Genomic DNA, 19846 nt, shown 5'->3' on the forward strand with positions numbered 1-19846 from the left:
AAAATTAATTAATAATTTAAATTCTAGCACTGTGATTCCAAGGTTTTTCTTAGAAATAAAATAGAGTGCTTTTACTTCTTGGAAATGAAATACAGAGCTAGGGAGCCTATGTAAGACTTACAGCATATGCGCACGCACACACACACACACACACACACACACACCTGAGATAAATAAGTCCTATTCTGTAAACCTGCAAAGGAAATGCCCATTGTACCCAAGAGAAGAGCAGAGTCTGGGTTAAGGAGTAGCTGGGGAGGTTAACAGGAGCCATAAATACATGTAAGCGCAGGGCACATCCCTCCTGGTGAGGTAATGATTCTTCAGTGGGATTGGGAACTTTGCTTTATTTGACAATTTATGGACAGGTTGAGGTGGCCACTGTGTACAATTGTGAAGAAATCTGTGACAGATCATCTGCTTGGGATCCCATTTAATAGTCAGAAGAACACACCCCAGCTAATGCCAGCATGAGCCTCCTCTGCCCTTTCCATCGCTCCCCACCTCTACCCTCCATAACTAGCCTCTAGTCGAAGGAACACGGCTAACCCATCCCACGCCCCTCCCCACGCCATCTACTCCCTCATGAGCTTTAGCGGATAAAGCTTGAGAGATAGCACAACCGCCACCCTCCACCTGACCTTGTTTTCTTCTCCCCTCTGCTTCTGTCCACAGGTAACTGGGCTCCAACCAGTTGCTGCCTCACTGGCTGGTACCGACTATGTCCTGATGGGCCCGGAGTGAATATTTAGATAGGAGCTCTTCAGATACTGAAAGAAGTTAGCAATCCCAGGAGTGAATATTTTGTGGACAGAAAGAGTTGAGCTAGAGATCAATTGGTTCAAAGAGGGATGAGCTCAGTTAGTGTAGCCAGGGGAAATGATTCAGAAGGAACCATTTCTTCAGTGGTTTGGAAGTCATTTGAGAGTTCAGTTTTTGCTGAGTAGAAGCAATGGCTAAATAAATGAAGGTACAGCCTTAGATAGAATGTTATGAACAATCAAAATTAAAGAATTACATTTCACATAACAACAAGGATGAATTTTAGGAACTTAATATATGTGAGTACCTCGCACAATGAGTAGGAGGGACCCCAAGGGGTCCCAAGGGACCCCTGTTTCTCATGCATCCTTGGTGGAGTGAGACAAAGACACAGACTTCAGGCTGTGGCAACTAGGATCAGTGAATCCCCGGTCCTCATTGGCTCCCATCCTGACCAACAGTTGTGGGGAGAGAGGATGACAAGGGAAGGGTGGAGACTAAGAGTGAAAGGAAAAATTAAAAGCAGAGATGGAGAAAAAAAAAAAAAAAAAGCAGAGATGGAAAATTATTAGAATAATTTGATGAATAATTTATAGTATAACTCATATAACTTAGTAAGAGTTTATGGTATTTAAAGAAAAAAATGGAATATATTTTCAAATTTTAATTTATATATTAATTTATAGTAGTCTACTGGTTGTTAGATATTTTGGTTATTACTCCAGCATAGATTCCTACAGTTTTGAGCTGAAAAGGATCATGCACGTCTCTAGTGCAATACTGTGGAAAATAAGAGGAAAATTAAGCACAGAAAGGTTAAGTTAACAAAGGTTATATAGCTAGTTAATGTCAGAGCTGAGATTAGATACCAAATTTTCTTATTTCTAACCCTGTGATCTTAGAAGCAGTTGCACAGATATTTTATTAAAGCCTATATTCCAAAATTTCCTTTATTTCTTTGTCTTTGAACATTACATGAAATAAATTGTTTGCCACCATGTTCTCAACATTATGTCCTAGTTGACCTAACATTAAAATTAGTGAGCATTTCCTAAGCTCGCACTTGCTAAAGAGGTGCTGGGGGCTGCAGTCTTCTGTCTTGGGGATAGGAGAGGGTGGTGGGAGAGAAAGAGATATTCCCCTGAGATTAGAAAGAACTGTAGGTAATCTATATATAATTCATGTATATGTAATTGACAATTTAATGTGCTCATTTATATTAACACTGATAACATTAACAAATTAAGGAAAATTCAGCTTAAACAAACATCTTACCATAATATATTTAAAAAGTTAAGTTTAATTAAATAGAGGATTTACTTTTAAAAGAATCAAAGTAGACATTCACAGAAAGATAGACAAGATGAAAAGGCAGAAGGCTATATACCAGATGAAGGAACAAGATAAAACCCCAGAAAAACAACTAAATGAAGTGGAGATAGGCAACCTTCCAGTAAAAGAATTCAGAATAATGATAGTGAGGATGATCCAGGACCTCGGAATAAGAATGGAGGCAAAGATCAAGAAGATGCAAGGAATGTTTAACAAACACCTAGAGAATTAAAGAACAAACAAACAGAGATGAACAATACAATAACTGAAATGAAAACTAGACTAGAAGGAATCAACAGCAGAATAACTGAGGCAGAAGAACGGATAAGTGACCTGGAAGACAGAATGGTGGAATTCACTGCTGTGGAACAGACTAAAGAAAAAAGAATGAAAAGAAATGAAGACAGCCTAAGAGACCTCTGGGACAACATTAAACGCAACAACATTCGCATTATAGGGGTCCCAGAAGGAGAAGAGAGAGAGAAAGGACCCAAGAAAATATTTGAAGAGATTATAGTTGAAAACTTCCCTAACGTGGGAAAGGAAATAGCCACCCAAATCCAGGAAGTGCAGCGAGTCCCACACAGGATAAACCCAAGGAGAAACACGCCGAGACACATAGTAATCAAATTGGCAAACATTAAAGACAAAGAAAAATTATTGAAAGCAGCAAGGGAAAAATGACAAATAACATACAAGGGAACTCCCATAAGGTTAACAGCTGATTTCTCAGCAGAAACTCTACAAGCCAGAAGGGAGTGGCATGATATACTTAAAGTGATGAAAGGGAAGAACCTACAACCAAGATTACTCTACCCGGCAAGGATCTCATTCAGATTTGATGGAGAAATCAAAAGCTTTACAGACAAGCAAAAGCTAAGAGAATTCAGCACCACCAAACCAGCTCTACAACAAATGCTAAAGGAACTTCTTTAAGCGGGAAACACAAGAGAAGAAAAGGACCTACAAAAACAAACCCAAAACAATTAAGAAAATGGTCATAGGAACATACATATCGATAATTACCTTAAACGTGAATGGATTAAATGCTCCAACCAAAAGACACAGGCTTGCTGAATGGATACAAAAACAAGACCCATATATATGCTGTCTACAAGAGACCCACTTTAGACCTAGGGACACATACAGACTGAAAGTGAGGGGATGGAAAAAGATATTCCATGCAAATGGAAATCAAAAGAAAGCTGGAGTAGCTATACTCATATCAGATAAAATAGACTTTAAAATAAAGGCTATTACAAGAGACAAGGAAGGACACTACATAATGATCAAGGGATCAATCCAAGAAGAAGATATAACAATTATAAATATATATGCACCCAACATAGGAGCACCTCAATACATAAGGCAACTGCTAACAGCTATAAAAGAGGAAATCGACAGTAACACAATAATAGTGGGGGACTTTAACACCTGACTTACACCAATGGACAGATCATCCAAAATGAAAATAAATAAGGAAACAGAAGCTTTAAATGACACAATAGACCAGATCGATTTAATTGATATTTATAGGACATTCCATCCAAAAAACAGCAGATTACACTTTCTTCTCAAGTGCGCACGGAACATTCTCCAGGATAGATCACATCTTGGGTCACAAATCAAGCCTCAGTAAATTTAAGAAAATTGAAATCATATCAAGCATCTTTTCTGACCACAACGCTATGAGATTAGAAATGAATTACAGGCAAAAAAACGTAAAAAACACAAACACATGGAGGCTAAACAGTACGTTACTAAATAACCAAGAGATCACTGAAGAAATCAAAGAGGAAATAAAAAAATACCTAGAGACAAATGACAATGAAAACACGACGATCCAAAACCTATGGGATGCAGCAAAAGCAGTCCTAAGAGGGAAGTTTATAGCTATACAAGCCTACCTGAAGAAACAAGAAAAATCTCAAGTAAACAATCTAACCTTACACCTAAAGGAACTAGAGAAAGAAGAACAAACAAAACCCAAAGTTAGTAGAAGGAAAGAAATCATAAAGATCAGAGTGGAAATAAATGAAATAGAAACAAAGAAAACAATAGCAAAGATCAATAAAACTAAAAGCTGGTTCTTTGAGAAGATAAACAAAATTGATAAGCCATTAGCCAGACTCATCAAGAAAAAGAGGGAGAGGACTCAAATCAATAAAATTAGAAATGAAAAAGGAGAAGTGACAACAGACACCGCAGAAATACAAAGCATCCTAAGAGACTACTACAAGCAACTCTATGCCAATAAAATGGAGAACCTGGAAGAAATGGACAAATTCTTAGAAAGGTATAACCTTCCAAGAATGAACCAGGAAGAAACAGAAGATATGAACAGACCAATCTCAAGTAATGAAATTGAAACTGTGATTAAAAATCTTCCAACAAACAAAAGTCCAGGACCAGATGGCTTCACAGATGGATTCTATCAAACATTTAGAGAAGAGCTAACACCCATCCTTCTCAAACTCTTCCAAAAAATTGCAGAGGAAGGAACACTCCCAAACTCACTCTATGAGGCCACCATCACCCTGATACCAAAACCAAACAAAGATACTACAAAGAAAGAAAATTACAGACCAATATCACTGATGAATATAGATGCAAAAATCCTCAACAAAATACTAGCAAACAGAATCCAACAACACATTAAAAGGATCATACACTACGATCAAGTGGGATTTATCCCAGGGATGCAAGGATTCTTCAATATATGCAAATCAATCAATGTGATACACCATATTAACAAATTGAAGAATAAAAACCATATGATGATCTCAATAGATGCAGAAAGAGCTTTTGACAAAATTCAACACCCATTTATGATAAAAACTCTCCCGAAAGTGGGCATAGAGGGAACCTACCTCAACATAATAAAGGCCATATATGACAAACCCACAGCAAACATCATTCTCAATGGTGAAAAACTGAAACATTTCCTCTAACATCAGGAACAAGACAAGGATGCCCACTCTCACCACTATTATTCAACATAGTTTTGGAAGTCCTAGCCATGGCAATCAGAGAAAAAAAAAAGAAATAAAAGGAATACAAATTGGAAAAGAAGAAGTAAAACTGTCATTGTTTGCAGATGACATTATACTATACATAGAGAATCCTAAAAATGCCACCAGAAAACTACTAGAGCTAATCAATGAATTTGGTAAAGTTGCAGGATACAAAATTAATGCACAGATATCTCTTGCATTCCTATACACTAATGATGAAAAATCTGAAAGAGAAATTATGGAAACACTCCCATTTACCATTGCAACAAAAAGAATAAAATACCTAGGAATAAACCTACCTAGGGAGACAAAAGGCCTGTATGCAGAAAAGTATAAGACACTGATGAAAGAAATTAAAGATGATGCCAACAGATGGAGAGATATACCATGTTCTTGGATTGGAAGAATCAATATTGTGAAAATGACTATACTACCCAAAGCAATCTACAGATTCAATGCAATCCCTATCAAATTACCAATGGCATTTTTTTACAGAACTGGAACAAATCATCTTAAAATTTGTATGGAGACACAAAAGACTCCGAATAGCCAAAGCAGTCTTGAGGGAAAAAAACGGAGCTGGAGGAATCAGACTCCCTGACTTCAGACTATAGTACAAAGCTACAGTAATCAAGACAATATGGTACTGGCACAAAAACAGAAACACAGATCAATGGAACAAGATAGAAAGCCCAGAGATAAACCCACGCACCTATGGTCAACTAATCTATGACAAAGGAGGCAAAGATATACAATGGAGAAAAGACAGTCTCTTCAATAAGTGGTGCTGGGAAAACTGGACAGCTACATGTAAAAGAATGAAATTAGAACACTCCCTAACACCATACACAAAAATAAACTCAAAATGGTTTCGAGACCTAAATGTAAGACTGGACACTATAAAACTCGTAGAGGAAAACATAGGAAGAACACTCTTTGACATAAATCACAGCAAGATCTTTTTTGATCCACCTTTTAGAGTAATGGAAATAAAAAGAAAAATAAACAAATGGGACCTAATGAAACTTCAAAGCTTTTGCACAGCAAAGGAAACCATAAACAAGACGAAAAGACAACCCTCAGAATAGGAGAAAATATTTGCAAACGAATCAACGGACAAAGGATTAATCTCCAAAATATATAAACAGCTCGTGTAGCCCGATATTAAAAAAACAAACAACCCAATCCAAAAGTGGGCAGAAGACCTAAATAGACATTTCCAAAGAAGACATACAGATGGCCAAGAAGCACATGAAAAGATGCTCAACATCACTAATTATTAGAGAAATGCAAATCAAAACTACAATGAGGTATCACCTCACACCAGTTAGAATGGGCATCATCAGAAAATCTACAAACAACAAATGCTGGAGAGGGTGTGGAGAAAAGGGAACCCTCTTGCACTGTTGGTGGGAATGTAAATTGATACAGCCACTATGGAGAACAGTATGGAGGTTCCTTACAAAACTAAAAATAGATTTACCATATGATCCAGCAATCCCACTACTGGGCGTATACCTAGAGAAAACCATAATTCAAAAAGACACATGCACCCCAATGTTCATTGCAGCACTATTTACAATAGCCAGGTCATGGAAGCAACCTAAATGCCCATCAACAGACGAATGGATAAAGAAGTTGTGCTACATATATACAATGGAATATTACTCAGCCATAAAAAGGAACGAAATTGAGTCATTTGTTGAGACGTGGATGGATCTAGAGACTGTCATACAGAGTGAAGTAAGTCAGAAAGAGAAAAACAAATATCATATATTAACGCATGTATGTGGAACCTAGAAAAATGGTACAGATGAGCCGGTTTGCTGGGCAGAAGTTGAGACACAGATGTAGAGAACAGACATATGGACACCAAGGGGGGAAAACTGCGGTGAGGTGGGGATGGTGGTGTGCTGAATTGGGCGATTGGGATTGACATGTATACACTGATGTGTATAAAACTGATGACTAATAAGAACCTGCAGTATAAAAAAACAAACAAACAAAACAACTAATACTAAACTTTCATTGGGTTATTTGTATGGAAATATGTTAATATAAATGTTTCAGACATTACATGAAATTTCTAAAAATCTTACATGTTCTGGTATAATGTTATAAGTCATAATTCTAGTCATTACTTTAAAATGTATATCTCAGAAATAGCTAAATTTCCTTGTCAATTGCATTATTATGAACTTTCATCAAATCTTTAACCATGGTCATTTTTAAGTCTTTTGTCATTTATAGACAGTTCTGGGTGTACTCTGATGCTTTTGCAAACATGTTCCTATAAGAGGGTTTCATCTTCAAGGAATTCATGGAAAAGACTCTCACAAGTACAGGTTTCTGGTAACTGATTGTACTGCTGAACTGAATGAATAAGCATTTTCAGAACTCAAATGAAAAACTGATGAACTCATAAAAGTGCTAACAAAAGATCAAGATGAAAAACAAATTAATTACATGGGACTGAGTGAACTGATGAGGATGATTATAATTTTTGTGACTTTGTTTGAATTAAAAAAAAAAATCCCACAAGGACTCAGAGGCAAAGAATATACAAATCAATTTTCACTGCAAAGTAAAGGAGCTGTTACAGTGGAAAAAAAAAAAAAATCAAAGTAGAAAAACAGCACCTAAGCCATGAAGTGCTAAATATTTATTTGTACAGATATTAACTCAAATTCTGGCTCTATTACATACTTACGGTAGAAGATATTTCATATATTTATTCTATATTTTGCATGTTATACATTTTTCATATTTAGAAGAATCTAATCAGTTTCTAGGAAAAGAAAACTTTCAGAAGCCATGGGTATCCATTTATTCTATCACTTGTTCATAGTACCCAATTATTATTTTAGGTCCCCTGAAACAATTAAATGGTAGACTTAAGAGCACTAAAATTTATTCCATTCTTACAGGTAAAACTCAAGATCTGTAAACAAATATGTGTATCACTTACCTGTTTTAAAGCCAAGTTGCCAATTATTAGGTTCCACTTTTCAATGGGTGAATCCATCTTCCCAATATTTACCTGTTAAGATGGATAGTTTCATGTATCACTGAATAATCCACATGCTCTCTACTCTGTTTAAACAGCATATGAAGTCTTAAAGCCAAAAATAATCCTTTAGTATACCTGATGAGCTCACACTGCACATTAAATATAATTTTAAATTCACTACAAGTCTTGCATCTCACACTCGGCTTGCCTGAGATGTTTAGAAAAAAAAATTTTTTTAACTTAATTACTAGCTCATAAGAACTAGTGGGCCAGTTAGTACTATCTACCTGCCATCTGATGTTATTTTACAACTAACATCAAGTGTCATACTAACATGCCAAATTTTGTCTACTGAGGCCCAACATAAATAATTACATAATTTTTAGCTGCTAGCGTTTAATTCCACATCATGAAACTTATGTAATTTCAAGAATTATTGACCAAAAAACCCAGATATAAATAAATCATTCATATGTACATAATTTATATTTGAGTCATGACTAAAATTGTTATCAATAAAAAATTCATTCAGTTCACATATGAATTTTGATAATGTACTTCACTATTAAAATGTATACATCTGTTGGCTAAATCAAAGAATATCCTCCAAAAAATAATATTATTATTCACATATTCAATTGCTCTGTAAGCTAAGTCATACTTCTCAACCACTTAGGATTCAAAAAATGAATATCCAAAACTGACAAGTTTTTCTAATGCAGTCATTTGGAAAGCAATAAGCAATCATCATTAAAAATATACTAAGCCAGGTTTCAATTATTCATTACATGGTTGTTCACTGAAGACAGATGAATGGGTAAAGTGGGAGATATATAAGGGTAATTATTTATGGGTAGTTAACCATGGACAAACTAGAGTTTAGCTCACTGGCTTCAAACCAACAGGTTAAGTGCTACATCAACACTTCCTGTATCAATCTGGAAAAGATTCTATTCTCTAACTTCACTCTTGACTGTAGTCTCAAAGTATCAAGCAAATGCACATATTAAGATTTCTCAGTGTTTCAGAATAATTATTCCTGCTGTCTTCACTTGTATTATTTCCTTCCTAAGCCTGAAAGTCTAAATTACTGATAAAATTTGTGTTTGCAGCTCTAGCAACCTGAGTCTCTGCTCTAGTGAACAAGGTACAAGCAATGTTTAAAGAGTGAACCTATCTCGGGTTTAGTGTTCAAGAAATAGGTATGAGAGAAACTAGTTATTTTTTTATAACTTTTAGAAAGATGTCTGTAGGTATAGGAAGCAAACTAAAATGATTCTGTGAAAAAGTACAAGATGTCAAGACTCCACGACTGCTTGATGATCAATGGAGACACACATTCATCACGGTCTAGGAAAAGATTAAGAAAGGTGAAGGTGACAGAATGAATGAGCACCATGAATTAGGTAAGCAACTGTGCAGATTCACTTGGTATCATCACTACCAGTGATGCCTGCAGTGACATGCCTCGAAATCCCCTTCTCTAGAGCTTCAGCTTACAGTCTGCCAGTGAGAAGAACTTGCCTAAGATTTGAAAGGCAGAAGTGAAGGAGTGGCCATTATTTTTGGAAGGTCTCATTGGTCAGATACAGTAGCATCCAGACCCCTTCACTAAAATGCACCCATGGCTTTCTTGCCCTACTCCAGTGCTTCAGGTTGTTTCTCTGATCCTCCTACGTCAACTTCTCCCACATTTGTGTAAGCCCAGATTGGTCTATTAAACTCCTTATTGCCACAATACATAACATGGCTCTGTTTTCCTGACCAAACCCAACTGACAGAGCAGCTTCACACTATTCAGTTAATTGTATTATAAATGATGATGATCACAATCTCTAAGTCCCTTCCAGTCTAGAGGTCTCTGAACTTGTAATCTTTTTAGTGTAAGATAAATAATAAATAGCAAGTTGATGTATGATGTGAAATAAAATATATTTCATATTTATGAAATATAATTATGATGTGAAATTTAAAAAGTAGAATATATTCACAAACAGTAACTTTTTTTTACAAAGAAAAGACTTTTAGAAGAATTTAAAAAAGAAAATAAAACTAGAGAAATGTTGACCCATTTCCATAGTTAGGAAAAACAGCTATGGTATGGGCATTAGGGTGGGGTATGGCAGGACACAGAAAATTGACCCTAGTTGCCTCCAACTTGTAAAAACTGTACCAACACGCGGGCTAACCCACCCTACTGTCCAGAGCCTAGGATTAATGTGAACTATCTATATTTTTTCAGAGTAGAGAGGGAGAAACATGAATGCTCTATCTAAAGGCCTTTGCTGGATCTATTTTTATTAGATTAGTTGACCTGATGGTGCTCAGCTAGAGAAACTAAGAACTTGGAAGGTGATAAAGTACATTAGGGCAAGATCTGATAAAGACTTCTGTGTTATCCAGATTTATTTAAATTACGTCTATCTTAAAGTACCAGAAAAACAGGCCACTATTTTTGCAGATATACTAACTAGTCTTTTAGGAAAGAGTAGAGCTGAGATAGCCAACAGCCTGAAGATGTGCTCTGTTTGGCCAACACAGTGGTTTTAACTTTCTGAATCTGAATGCCTTTAGGTGGAGTCTGCAGTCTCTACTTTTTATAATCCCTACACCCTTCCCCTCCATAAATGTGTATGTTATTTGTCTGACCCTCAAGTATATGAGTTATGGGTAGGACCCAAGATTTATTGGGGCTAAAGACAAAAGTGGGTTGAGATGACCTTGAAATACAAATATAAATATAGTTATTATAATTGTTATATATACACAAATATAGTTATACATATACAAATATAGTTACTATAATTGATACTAGAAAATGTACATTTAATATGTAAATACTTGAAACAAGGGTACTGAAAGTCTCCATTGAAGTATTAGTCTTTTTTTTTTTAATTTTTAAATTTTTTTAAACATCTTTATTGGAGTATAATTGTTTTACAATGTTGCATTAGTTTCTGCTGTATAACAAAGTGAATCAGCTATATGTATACTTATATCCCCATATCCCCTCCCTCTTGCGCCTCCCTCCCACCCTCCCTATCCCACCCCTGTAGGTGGTCACAAAGCACCAAGCTGATCTCCCTGGGCTGTTCAGCTACTTCTCACTAGCTAGCTATTTTACATTTGGTAGTGTATGTATGTCAATGCTATTCTCTCGCTTCATCCCAGTTTACCCTTCCCCCTCCCCATGTCCTCAAGTCCATTCTCTACGTCTGAGCTCATAAAATAGGTATATTTAAAAAAAACTATTGTTATTTCTGGGTGATGAGTCTATGGATGATTTTTATTTTCTTCTTTGTTCTTTAGAGAATTTTTCAAATTTTCATCACTGAAAAAATAGTACTGGTATAATGAGAAATTTTATTTAAAAACATTAATTGGTGAATTAAAATACTGGCAACTAGAAAAAGAAATAATCTCAGCTTTTTGTCTAAATGTAGGTCCTACAACATAAATAACATTAAAATTCAAAGAGTATTAAGATGAAAATCATAATATAAACTAAGACCACTCTAAAAATATAAGGAACTGGAGGGTAGCTAAAAAATGGCCTATATCCAGTAAGACACTAAACATTTGGAGGGGAATAATAAGAAGAATAAAAAAGTGGAAGGAGTAGAAGGAAAACAAAGAAATGGGAAGAAAGTGGGGAAAGGCTTTTAGGAAAAAAATGTTTCCCTTTAGAGAAGTGAGCATAAAATGCATGTAATCCTTGAGTGTTAGCCACTGATTATTGGTACGTTTTCCCCAGAGGCTGTAAAATCTGCTCTTCTGAAGTTTTAAAACAGGTTGATTCTCATCTATCTAGAAGGACACACTGGCAGTCTTGCACAAAGTATGAAGATTTGACTAAATGACCTCTCTCATGAAGACCACAAATCAAATTTAGAAATATGCAGACAGTCCTGTAAAATATTAGTGTTAGTGAAAATGGTACTTCTTGGGTAGTTATGATGTTAAACTTTATTACATAAAATAAATAAGCATAAAGTCCTTTAAAAATATCAGTTAAAATGGTAGAAGAAAATACCATAAACGTGGAATCTAAAAGTAGTAAGGAACTACTCAGCTTAAAAAGCCTAAAATCTCTAAATACTATTCCCCACTAAAACCAGGCTCCTTAGAGAAATGGCTGGTTCCAGGGCTGGGACAGGGAAAGTATAAGATGAGCCTGGAACATCTTGTGCCAGAAAGTAACAAAGTGCTCAAAACATAATAAGGGCATGTCAAAACAACACAGGAACCAGTTTGAAAGGGCTTCCCCCTAGTCAAATCTGAGACAATCTGGGCATCAAAATGAATAATAGCAGTAATGGATTATGACCCATTGAATAAAATAAGAGTCCATTGAGTCCATACTGAGAGTGGGTGGATGGATGGATGGATGGATAGATAGATAGATAGATAGATGGATAGATAGATAGATAGATAGATAGATAGATAGATAGATAGATAGATAGATAGATAGATAGAGGGAAGGAAGAGGAGGGAGAGAGAGAGGGAGGGAGGAAGAGAGGGAGGTAGGGAGATAAGAAAGACAGGGAGATCTTTTCCTTAGTAGAATGCTAAGTAATAAATGTAGAAGGAATAACAGTTAGAAAATGACAATTCAGCAGCCTTCAATGTAAAAATGGATTCAGACAAAAATCATTAATATATGCTAAGATAATTGGCTAAAGTTTGTTAAGTAACAGGATATGTCTGCAGTCTCAAAGTAACTTCCTACAGGTTATTTAGTAATATATCAAGAGGTAAAATGTAACTTTATAGTGGAGAAACCTGGCAAACACTGTTATTCAAATAATCAATGAGAAAAATTATGATACTATTTATATGAAATCCTAAACTAGTGACTGAAAGGGCAGTGATTACCTGAGACCAGAGGGATTACCTGGTAGTGGGATTAACAGCAAAGGAGCATAAGGGAACTTTTTGGGGTGAGGGAAATATTCTATATCTTGTTTGTGGTGATAGTTACACATTTAATGTATTTGTCAAAACTCATCAAACTATACGCTTAATATGGGCATATATTATTGCATGTAAATTATACTTCAATAAAGTTTAATTTTCAAAAGATAATTTCATTCAGCAGTAATTGCTTTCATGCTTTTAAAAAATAACATTTATAGTCCCACTACCTGGTTTTGTCAAATACAAAAATTTTACCATATTTGTTATACCAATATATTACATATATGTTTAACATCATATCTTGTCAGATATCCAAGGCTTTATTTATATTTATTCAATTTTTTCCTCTCAGTTTTTCATATTGAATAATTTCTATTGATCCATCTTCAAGTTCATGAATTCTTTCTTCTGCTATCACCAATCTGATACATTCACTCATTAAGACACGTTTGTTTAATTCTTTGAACATTTTTTCCCTTTAGTTCTTTGAACATATTACTACTAGTTGTTTTGGAAGATTTTGTTAAATCCAACATCCAGGCCCACTTTTGAGTCACTTTCCATTGACTGAATATGAATCACACTTTTGTGTTTCTTTCCACATCTAGTGATTTCAGTAAAAAACTAGACAGTGTAATAATATGTTATAATAACTCTGGATAATGCTATGTTCTTCTGAGGATAACTGGATTTTCCTTCTAATAGGCAGTTAATTTGCCTAGACTCAAACTACAAACCATTGTCTCTTCCACAATGTGGAGCAGCTCATATCTCTGCTTGGTTCCTTCAGCTACCAACTTTTAGTCCAGCCTTTTGGGGATCTCCCCTGCACCTGTGTAGTTTAATGGTCAGCCAAAGATTTGGAGAGAATTAATACTCAGATTTTGGGGCTCATCCTCTCTGCAGTTCTCTGCTGCTGGGATTTCCCCATAAATTTCCACCTGCTCTGTCACCTCCAAGCTCCGTTATCTGATAATTCAAGCCAACAAAACTTCAATTTTCTGCCACTATAGCTGTGCATAGTAACAGAATGCAAAAACTCATAAATTTGAGCCAGTGTGTTTGTCTTTCAAGTATGGGACCCTCTCACATCTCTGCCTACTTTTCTTCTTCTTCTTTTTTGTGCGTTTGCCAGACTCCCTGACCTTTGCCACACCTCAAGCTGGTAAGACTGTGGGTTTTCTACCACACGAGACCCAAGGATTGGGGAATTCCATCAAGCAAAAAAAGCCACAAACTTTGCAACTCTTACGCACTGTAGTTATGGTCTTTTAAGGGTAAACTCTAGTTTCTACCTGCTTTTGATCACTTTCCATTGCCTGCAAATAATTTATCATCCAGATTTTGTAAATGTTATTCTCTGGGAAGTTTCACTCAACCACTTTATTCTGCCATTAACTGGATTGGGAACGCTATTAGAATTTTACACGCTTGAAATCTTTGATAATAAAACAATATACTAAAACACGCGCACGCACACACACACACACCCTAATATCTTTCTGAATGTACAGGGGTGATGCATCTGTTCACTGGGCTCTAGGTGCACTGTCTAGATTGTGGTGATGGTTTCACAGGTACATACTGTGTATTGAAACTCATCAAATTAAGACTGAATTTGTGTGGTTTCTTGTATGTCAATTATACCTCAAGAAAGCTTCAAAGAAGGGAGAGAGCTAAAAATCTAGTTGACTGAAACAGTTGTAGATTAAACTTAAGCAGTTCCACTCCACAAAGCTATGACTATGGGTTGGTATTCATAACTTAAGAAACATACCTCAAAGTTAAGAACAATAGAAATATGCAATCTCATTTGTATTTAACAATCAGGATATGACAAGAACACATATAATTTAGAATTATGCCAAATTTAGGAAATAATACTGAGACTGTGATGGTACCTAAATTATGCCATAGTTATTAACATCATTATTGGGGGCTCTATTTTTTTCTTTATTTTAGAAGTTTCACAGTTTGAATGGGAAGTCTAATGTAAAATTATTAGGGAAAGAGGTTTTTTCCAACTTCACATGCCTCCACTGGAATGTGAGCTCAATGAAGGCAGGAACATTTTCCGGTTGGTTTATTGCAGAGTCCCTAGCACACGGAGTAGTGCTTGGCATATAGAAAGGGCTCAAAAATATTTTTTCAATTAATGAATTAAAAAGGTAGAATGTTTCAAAGTAATTTCAGAGAATCAAGGTTTGAGGCAACAAAAATCACTTTTGCCTAGAGTGGAAAAGTGCTAGGCAATTTACTCCTGGAAAATAGTTTTAAAGACTTTTTTAAAAAAATCCTGTCATTAGGACAGTGAATATCATTCCTGACTCTTTTATATCCAGCATTCAGAAGCAGAAAATTTTAGAGCTCAGATAACAGAACTTAAACCCAGCAATTTATAGAATCACTGTACTTGGTTTATTTTTCAATTATATACTACTGTTATATATCTGTAAGAATATCTACTATAACATAGTAGATAACATACTACTATAACATATATCTACTGTTGAAAAGATAAAAATCTAGGAAAAATTATTCAAGTTAATCATTATACCTTTAGAAATAAATTTTGACTGAAGTAAAAGAGGGAGAGATAAAGTTGATTTGGATTCATCATTATTAAATCTCCCTTGTTAGAACAGGAAACATACTTTATTGGAATATCTTTTTTATCTGTGAACATTTAATCTTTAGCTTCATAGAATAACAAATTTGAAATACAACTGACCTTCAACAGATTGAGTAAGTAGGCTGTATCTGATATCTTATGTTTTAAGTTCTCTATCTTTATAGGCTTTCCTTAAAATCCTATAAGCTTGTTTAACCTGATTCTACTGCAGACAGTCATAAAAATGAGACAAGACTTTAATGGAGCAAAAAGATTAAAGTAATCATAGACTGGCCTTCTATAGCTATAATGATTTTTACTCCTACTTTCACAAATGAAAAAAAAATTGTAAAATTTTTAAAAGAATTATATTTTGACCATAGATGAAAGAGCTGACTTTCAAATTGTGCTTGTTTTAAGTTTAAAAAAAAAATTATACTCATCCATCCTTCTCCCTGGAACAAGGGAGTACAGTTAGAAATCTGCTACAGCATCCCAATTAGAGACAATAGGCAACTAAATTAAGGTGGTGGCAGGTGGGGCATAAGGGAAAGGGAAGAGGATTTCACTAGGTGGAACTGACAGTCTAGAGAGTAACTAGATAGAGAGAGGGGAGGTGATTGGTAATATTAATAAACTGACAAGAATGATAGAAAGCACAGTTAGAGTGAGAGAAGATAATGAGTTTAATTTTGAATGTAGTGAGTGGTGCAATCAGCTCCGGAGGACAGGAAAGAGACCGGAGATACAAATCTGAGAGTCAGCAATGTGCCAGGAGTGGTGGACTACACGAAATTACTGATGGAGAACATGTAAGACAAAGGTACTGAAACTTCAAGAAAACCTCAAATCAAGAGGATGAGCAAAGAAAAAGTAAACTAAGAAGAAACCATGAAAGAGGTGAGTGAGGAGAATGTGGGGTCTCAAAGTCAAGGGTAATAAAAATTTCAAGTAGAGAACAGCCAGTGAAGGGTCTCTAGAAGGTGAGGCTTTGGGGTTTTTGTTGTTGAGAAGTCATTAACCCAGAATTGCTTTAATAGCAAATAGAGCATCAGAGCTGGAATACAGCTGACAATGATTCTCCAGCACTCTATCAGAATGGTAGTACTCTGCCTAGGAACCTTGAGATCAAATTCTCTAAGCAATTAAAACACCACAAACTAGATGAATATACCATGTCACCTTAGCTTGATGCCACAAGTTACTAGCTTTCCATCTTCTAGTTTGGTTACTTTTACCCCTCTCAGATCCAGAGAAAATTTCAAGTGACAAGTCCTGGTCTTTAATTTCAGCTAATCAATCAGCCAATTCTGACAACTCTCTTTGAAAATGAGTTCTGGACCTCAACTATGTCTCACTACATCCCCTGTTACTACCCCACCCTGATCCAAGCCAACCTCATCTCTGGCCTGCAGTATTATTCCAACAGACTCTCAACTTGCCTCCCTGCTTTGGTCTTTGGCCTCTTATAGCTCTGTCTCAACACAACAGTCAAAATAATCTGTTAAAAACATCTATCAAATCACATCACTCAACTGTTCAAAACCTTCCAAAGGCTTCCCATTTCACACAATAACCCACGTCCTCACAATGACCCACAGGTGATCTCACACCCTGTGACTTTCCCCCTCTCTCACTTGGTCCCAGCCCTATCGGCCTCCATGCTGTTCATGTAACACAGTGGTTCTCAAACTTTGATGTGTATCAGAATCATCTGGAAAGATTGTTAAAATACAGATGTTGAGCCACACCCCAGAGTTTCTGATTCAGTAGCCTTGGAGTGGGGCTGGGACCTTGCATTTCTAACAAGTTGCTGATGCCGCTGTTCAGAAGGACACACTTTGAGAACCATTAATATAACAAATCAACAACAGTCCTGTCTCTGGCCCTGGCAATAAAGGGGACATTCTTATCTCAAATAGCCTCAAAAAATAAAAGTAAACAAATTAGTAGATGGAAAAGTAGTAACTCATGGCATCAAGCCATGATAACATGGTATATTCATCTAGTTTATGGCGTTTTAATTGCTTAGAGAACTGAGTAATTCCTTTAGTTTACGGCTCAGATATCTTATAATCAGTGACCCAATTCTTGACCTGTGGAAAATAGCGGCTCCATCCCATCTCCCCAAAGAAAGGTCCAGCTAGATGACCCTGCAGTGAACACCATGAGCTGAGCTTCTAATCAGCTTTGGAGTTCTCCTGTCTTAAATATGAACAGACAAATAAATAAAATCAGACATTTGATAAAAATATCTAATATAAAATATAGGCACCACAACAAATCAAGTTCAAATAAAAAGATTAAGATTAAATTCAGCTTTAATGGTAATACGTAATCAAACTAAACAATTTAATTTGCAGCATATTCTTTTTTAACCGGATTCCCTCCGGCATGGCTTATTTCAAAATGGATTGGCATGTTTAATCTGTTATTTGAATCTAAACAAATGCTGGGTAATGCTCAACAATGTTGCTTTTAGAAATGTTTTCTTCAGGGTAAGTTAGCCAAAATTTCAGTTTTCCTGGCAAAGTTATCAAGTTGCTTAAATGTTGGTATGCCTAACTATATTTATCAGAACAAAGTTCCTTTTCTAACAAAATGAAACTAAAGCCACCTTTTAACTCTCATTCTAATAACTTTCTTCTCCCTTAAATGTTGCCACTCTTGTTTTTCAAGACCTCTTCTTTATTCTCCTCTCCTGTCAAAGAGCCTCTTGGATTGAGATCTATCTAGGTAACCCATCAGCTCTTAAAACATAATGCAAGGGTAGATCACTGGGAAAAGATGGCAGATGGAACACATGCATGTAATTTCACTAACTTTGAAAACCTTCGTAAAACTACATAAAAGTTTTTGTTTTGTTTTTGAAGACAAAAGCTAGAGGTATACTAGACACACATTCCAGTTGGATGCCAAATGGCCAAGTGTTAAAATCAATATTCAGCTGACACCAATGTCACCATTATATGATGAACTTCTAGGAGATTAGAACAAATGTGAAATTTAATCAAACTTTAAAAATCTTATTACCATCTTATTATTAAATTTTTGAGAAATAAGTTCTTACCACTGAGGGCTGCTAGATTGATCCTGTGGTCACTATACTTCATATCTGTAATACTATATAGATGCCCACTTTCAAATGAAGTCATTAGACAATCAAGAATGTTTTTGGGGCTTCCCTGGTGGCGCAGTGGTTGAGAATCTGCCTGCCAATGCAGGGGACACGGGTTCGAGCCCTGGTCTGGGAAGATCCCACATGCCACGGAGCAACTAGGCCCGTGAGCCACAATTACTGAGCCCTGCGCGTCTGGAGCCTGTGCTCCGCAACAAGAGAGGCCGCAATAATGAAAGGCCCGCGCACTGCGATGAAGAGTGGCCCCCACTTGCCGCAACTAGAGAAAGCCCTCGCACAGAAACGAAGACCCAACACAGCCATAAATAAATAAATAAAAAAAAAAAAAAAAAAAAAAAGAATGTTTTTGGCTACTTTTGCCAGTCTAGATGCTGCTGAGAATGATGGTGTTATCAAATTATTTGGCTTTCTTTCCTAATTATATTAGGAAAGAAATATAATTGATAAAGGACTTATATCCTCTTTAATTCCCAGGTTTGACATTTTGGTTAATAGTGATGATGCAATTTCATTGAAATAACTGCATAAACTGAAATTTTGTATATTGCTTGATAATGATGCTTTCTAAATATTTTCAGATGAGTCAAAGGGTGTTGCCCTAACACATTTTTAAATTTTAATGTTTTTACACATACTTACTGCTTCACATGATCACTTGAGAAAAATTTGCATTTAAACCTTGGATCTAAAAGTGTAACAATGGAGCTATGTGACTGGCTTCCAAGACACCAAAAAGTAGTGAATTTCCATTTATATCTCAGCTTTTATTGCATTCATGCCAATTTCAGTATCTTCTCAAGAGTAGAATGATAGGACAGATATCATGTAAGAGATACTTGTATACTTCAAGGTACAGCCATTTGGTTACTTAAGAAGGTTCCAATAAAAGAACTGCTTTCTCTGTAGGCAACCACTGGTTATTAGTAAGTCCTGTGACTGCTACCTTCAGAGTATAATATTATGGCTACTTTGTTCAAGCAACACTTCTTAATATATAACTTTTCCATCCTGTTTTAATATCTTGCAGAAGTACATCACAAGGAAGCTTCTAAATCTCTTCT

At 35.8% G+C, this 19846-nt stretch overlaps 1 protein-coding gene across 4 annotated transcripts in view; it reads right to left on the reverse strand.

The window, feature by feature from the left end:
* SLC41A2 (solute carrier family 41 member 2) overlaps positions 1-19846 on the reverse strand; it is a 130799-nt gene that overhangs the window by 65408 nt on the left and 45545 nt on the right. For all 4 annotated transcript variants that reach the window (XM_068561228.1, XM_068561229.1, XM_068561230.1 and 1 more), the window contains exon 4: positions 8077-8148. In XM_068561228.1, coding sequence (XP_068417329.1) covers positions 8077-8148 — 72 coding nt within the window. The remainder of the gene's footprint in view (positions 1-8076; positions 8149-19846) is intronic.

The sequence above is a fragment of the Eschrichtius robustus genome, chromosome 13 (assembly GCF_028021215.1).
Source record: "Eschrichtius robustus isolate mEscRob2 chromosome 13, mEscRob2.pri, whole genome shotgun sequence".
NCBI classification, from domain to species: Eukaryota; Metazoa; Chordata; class Mammalia; order Artiodactyla; family Eschrichtiidae; genus Eschrichtius; species Eschrichtius robustus.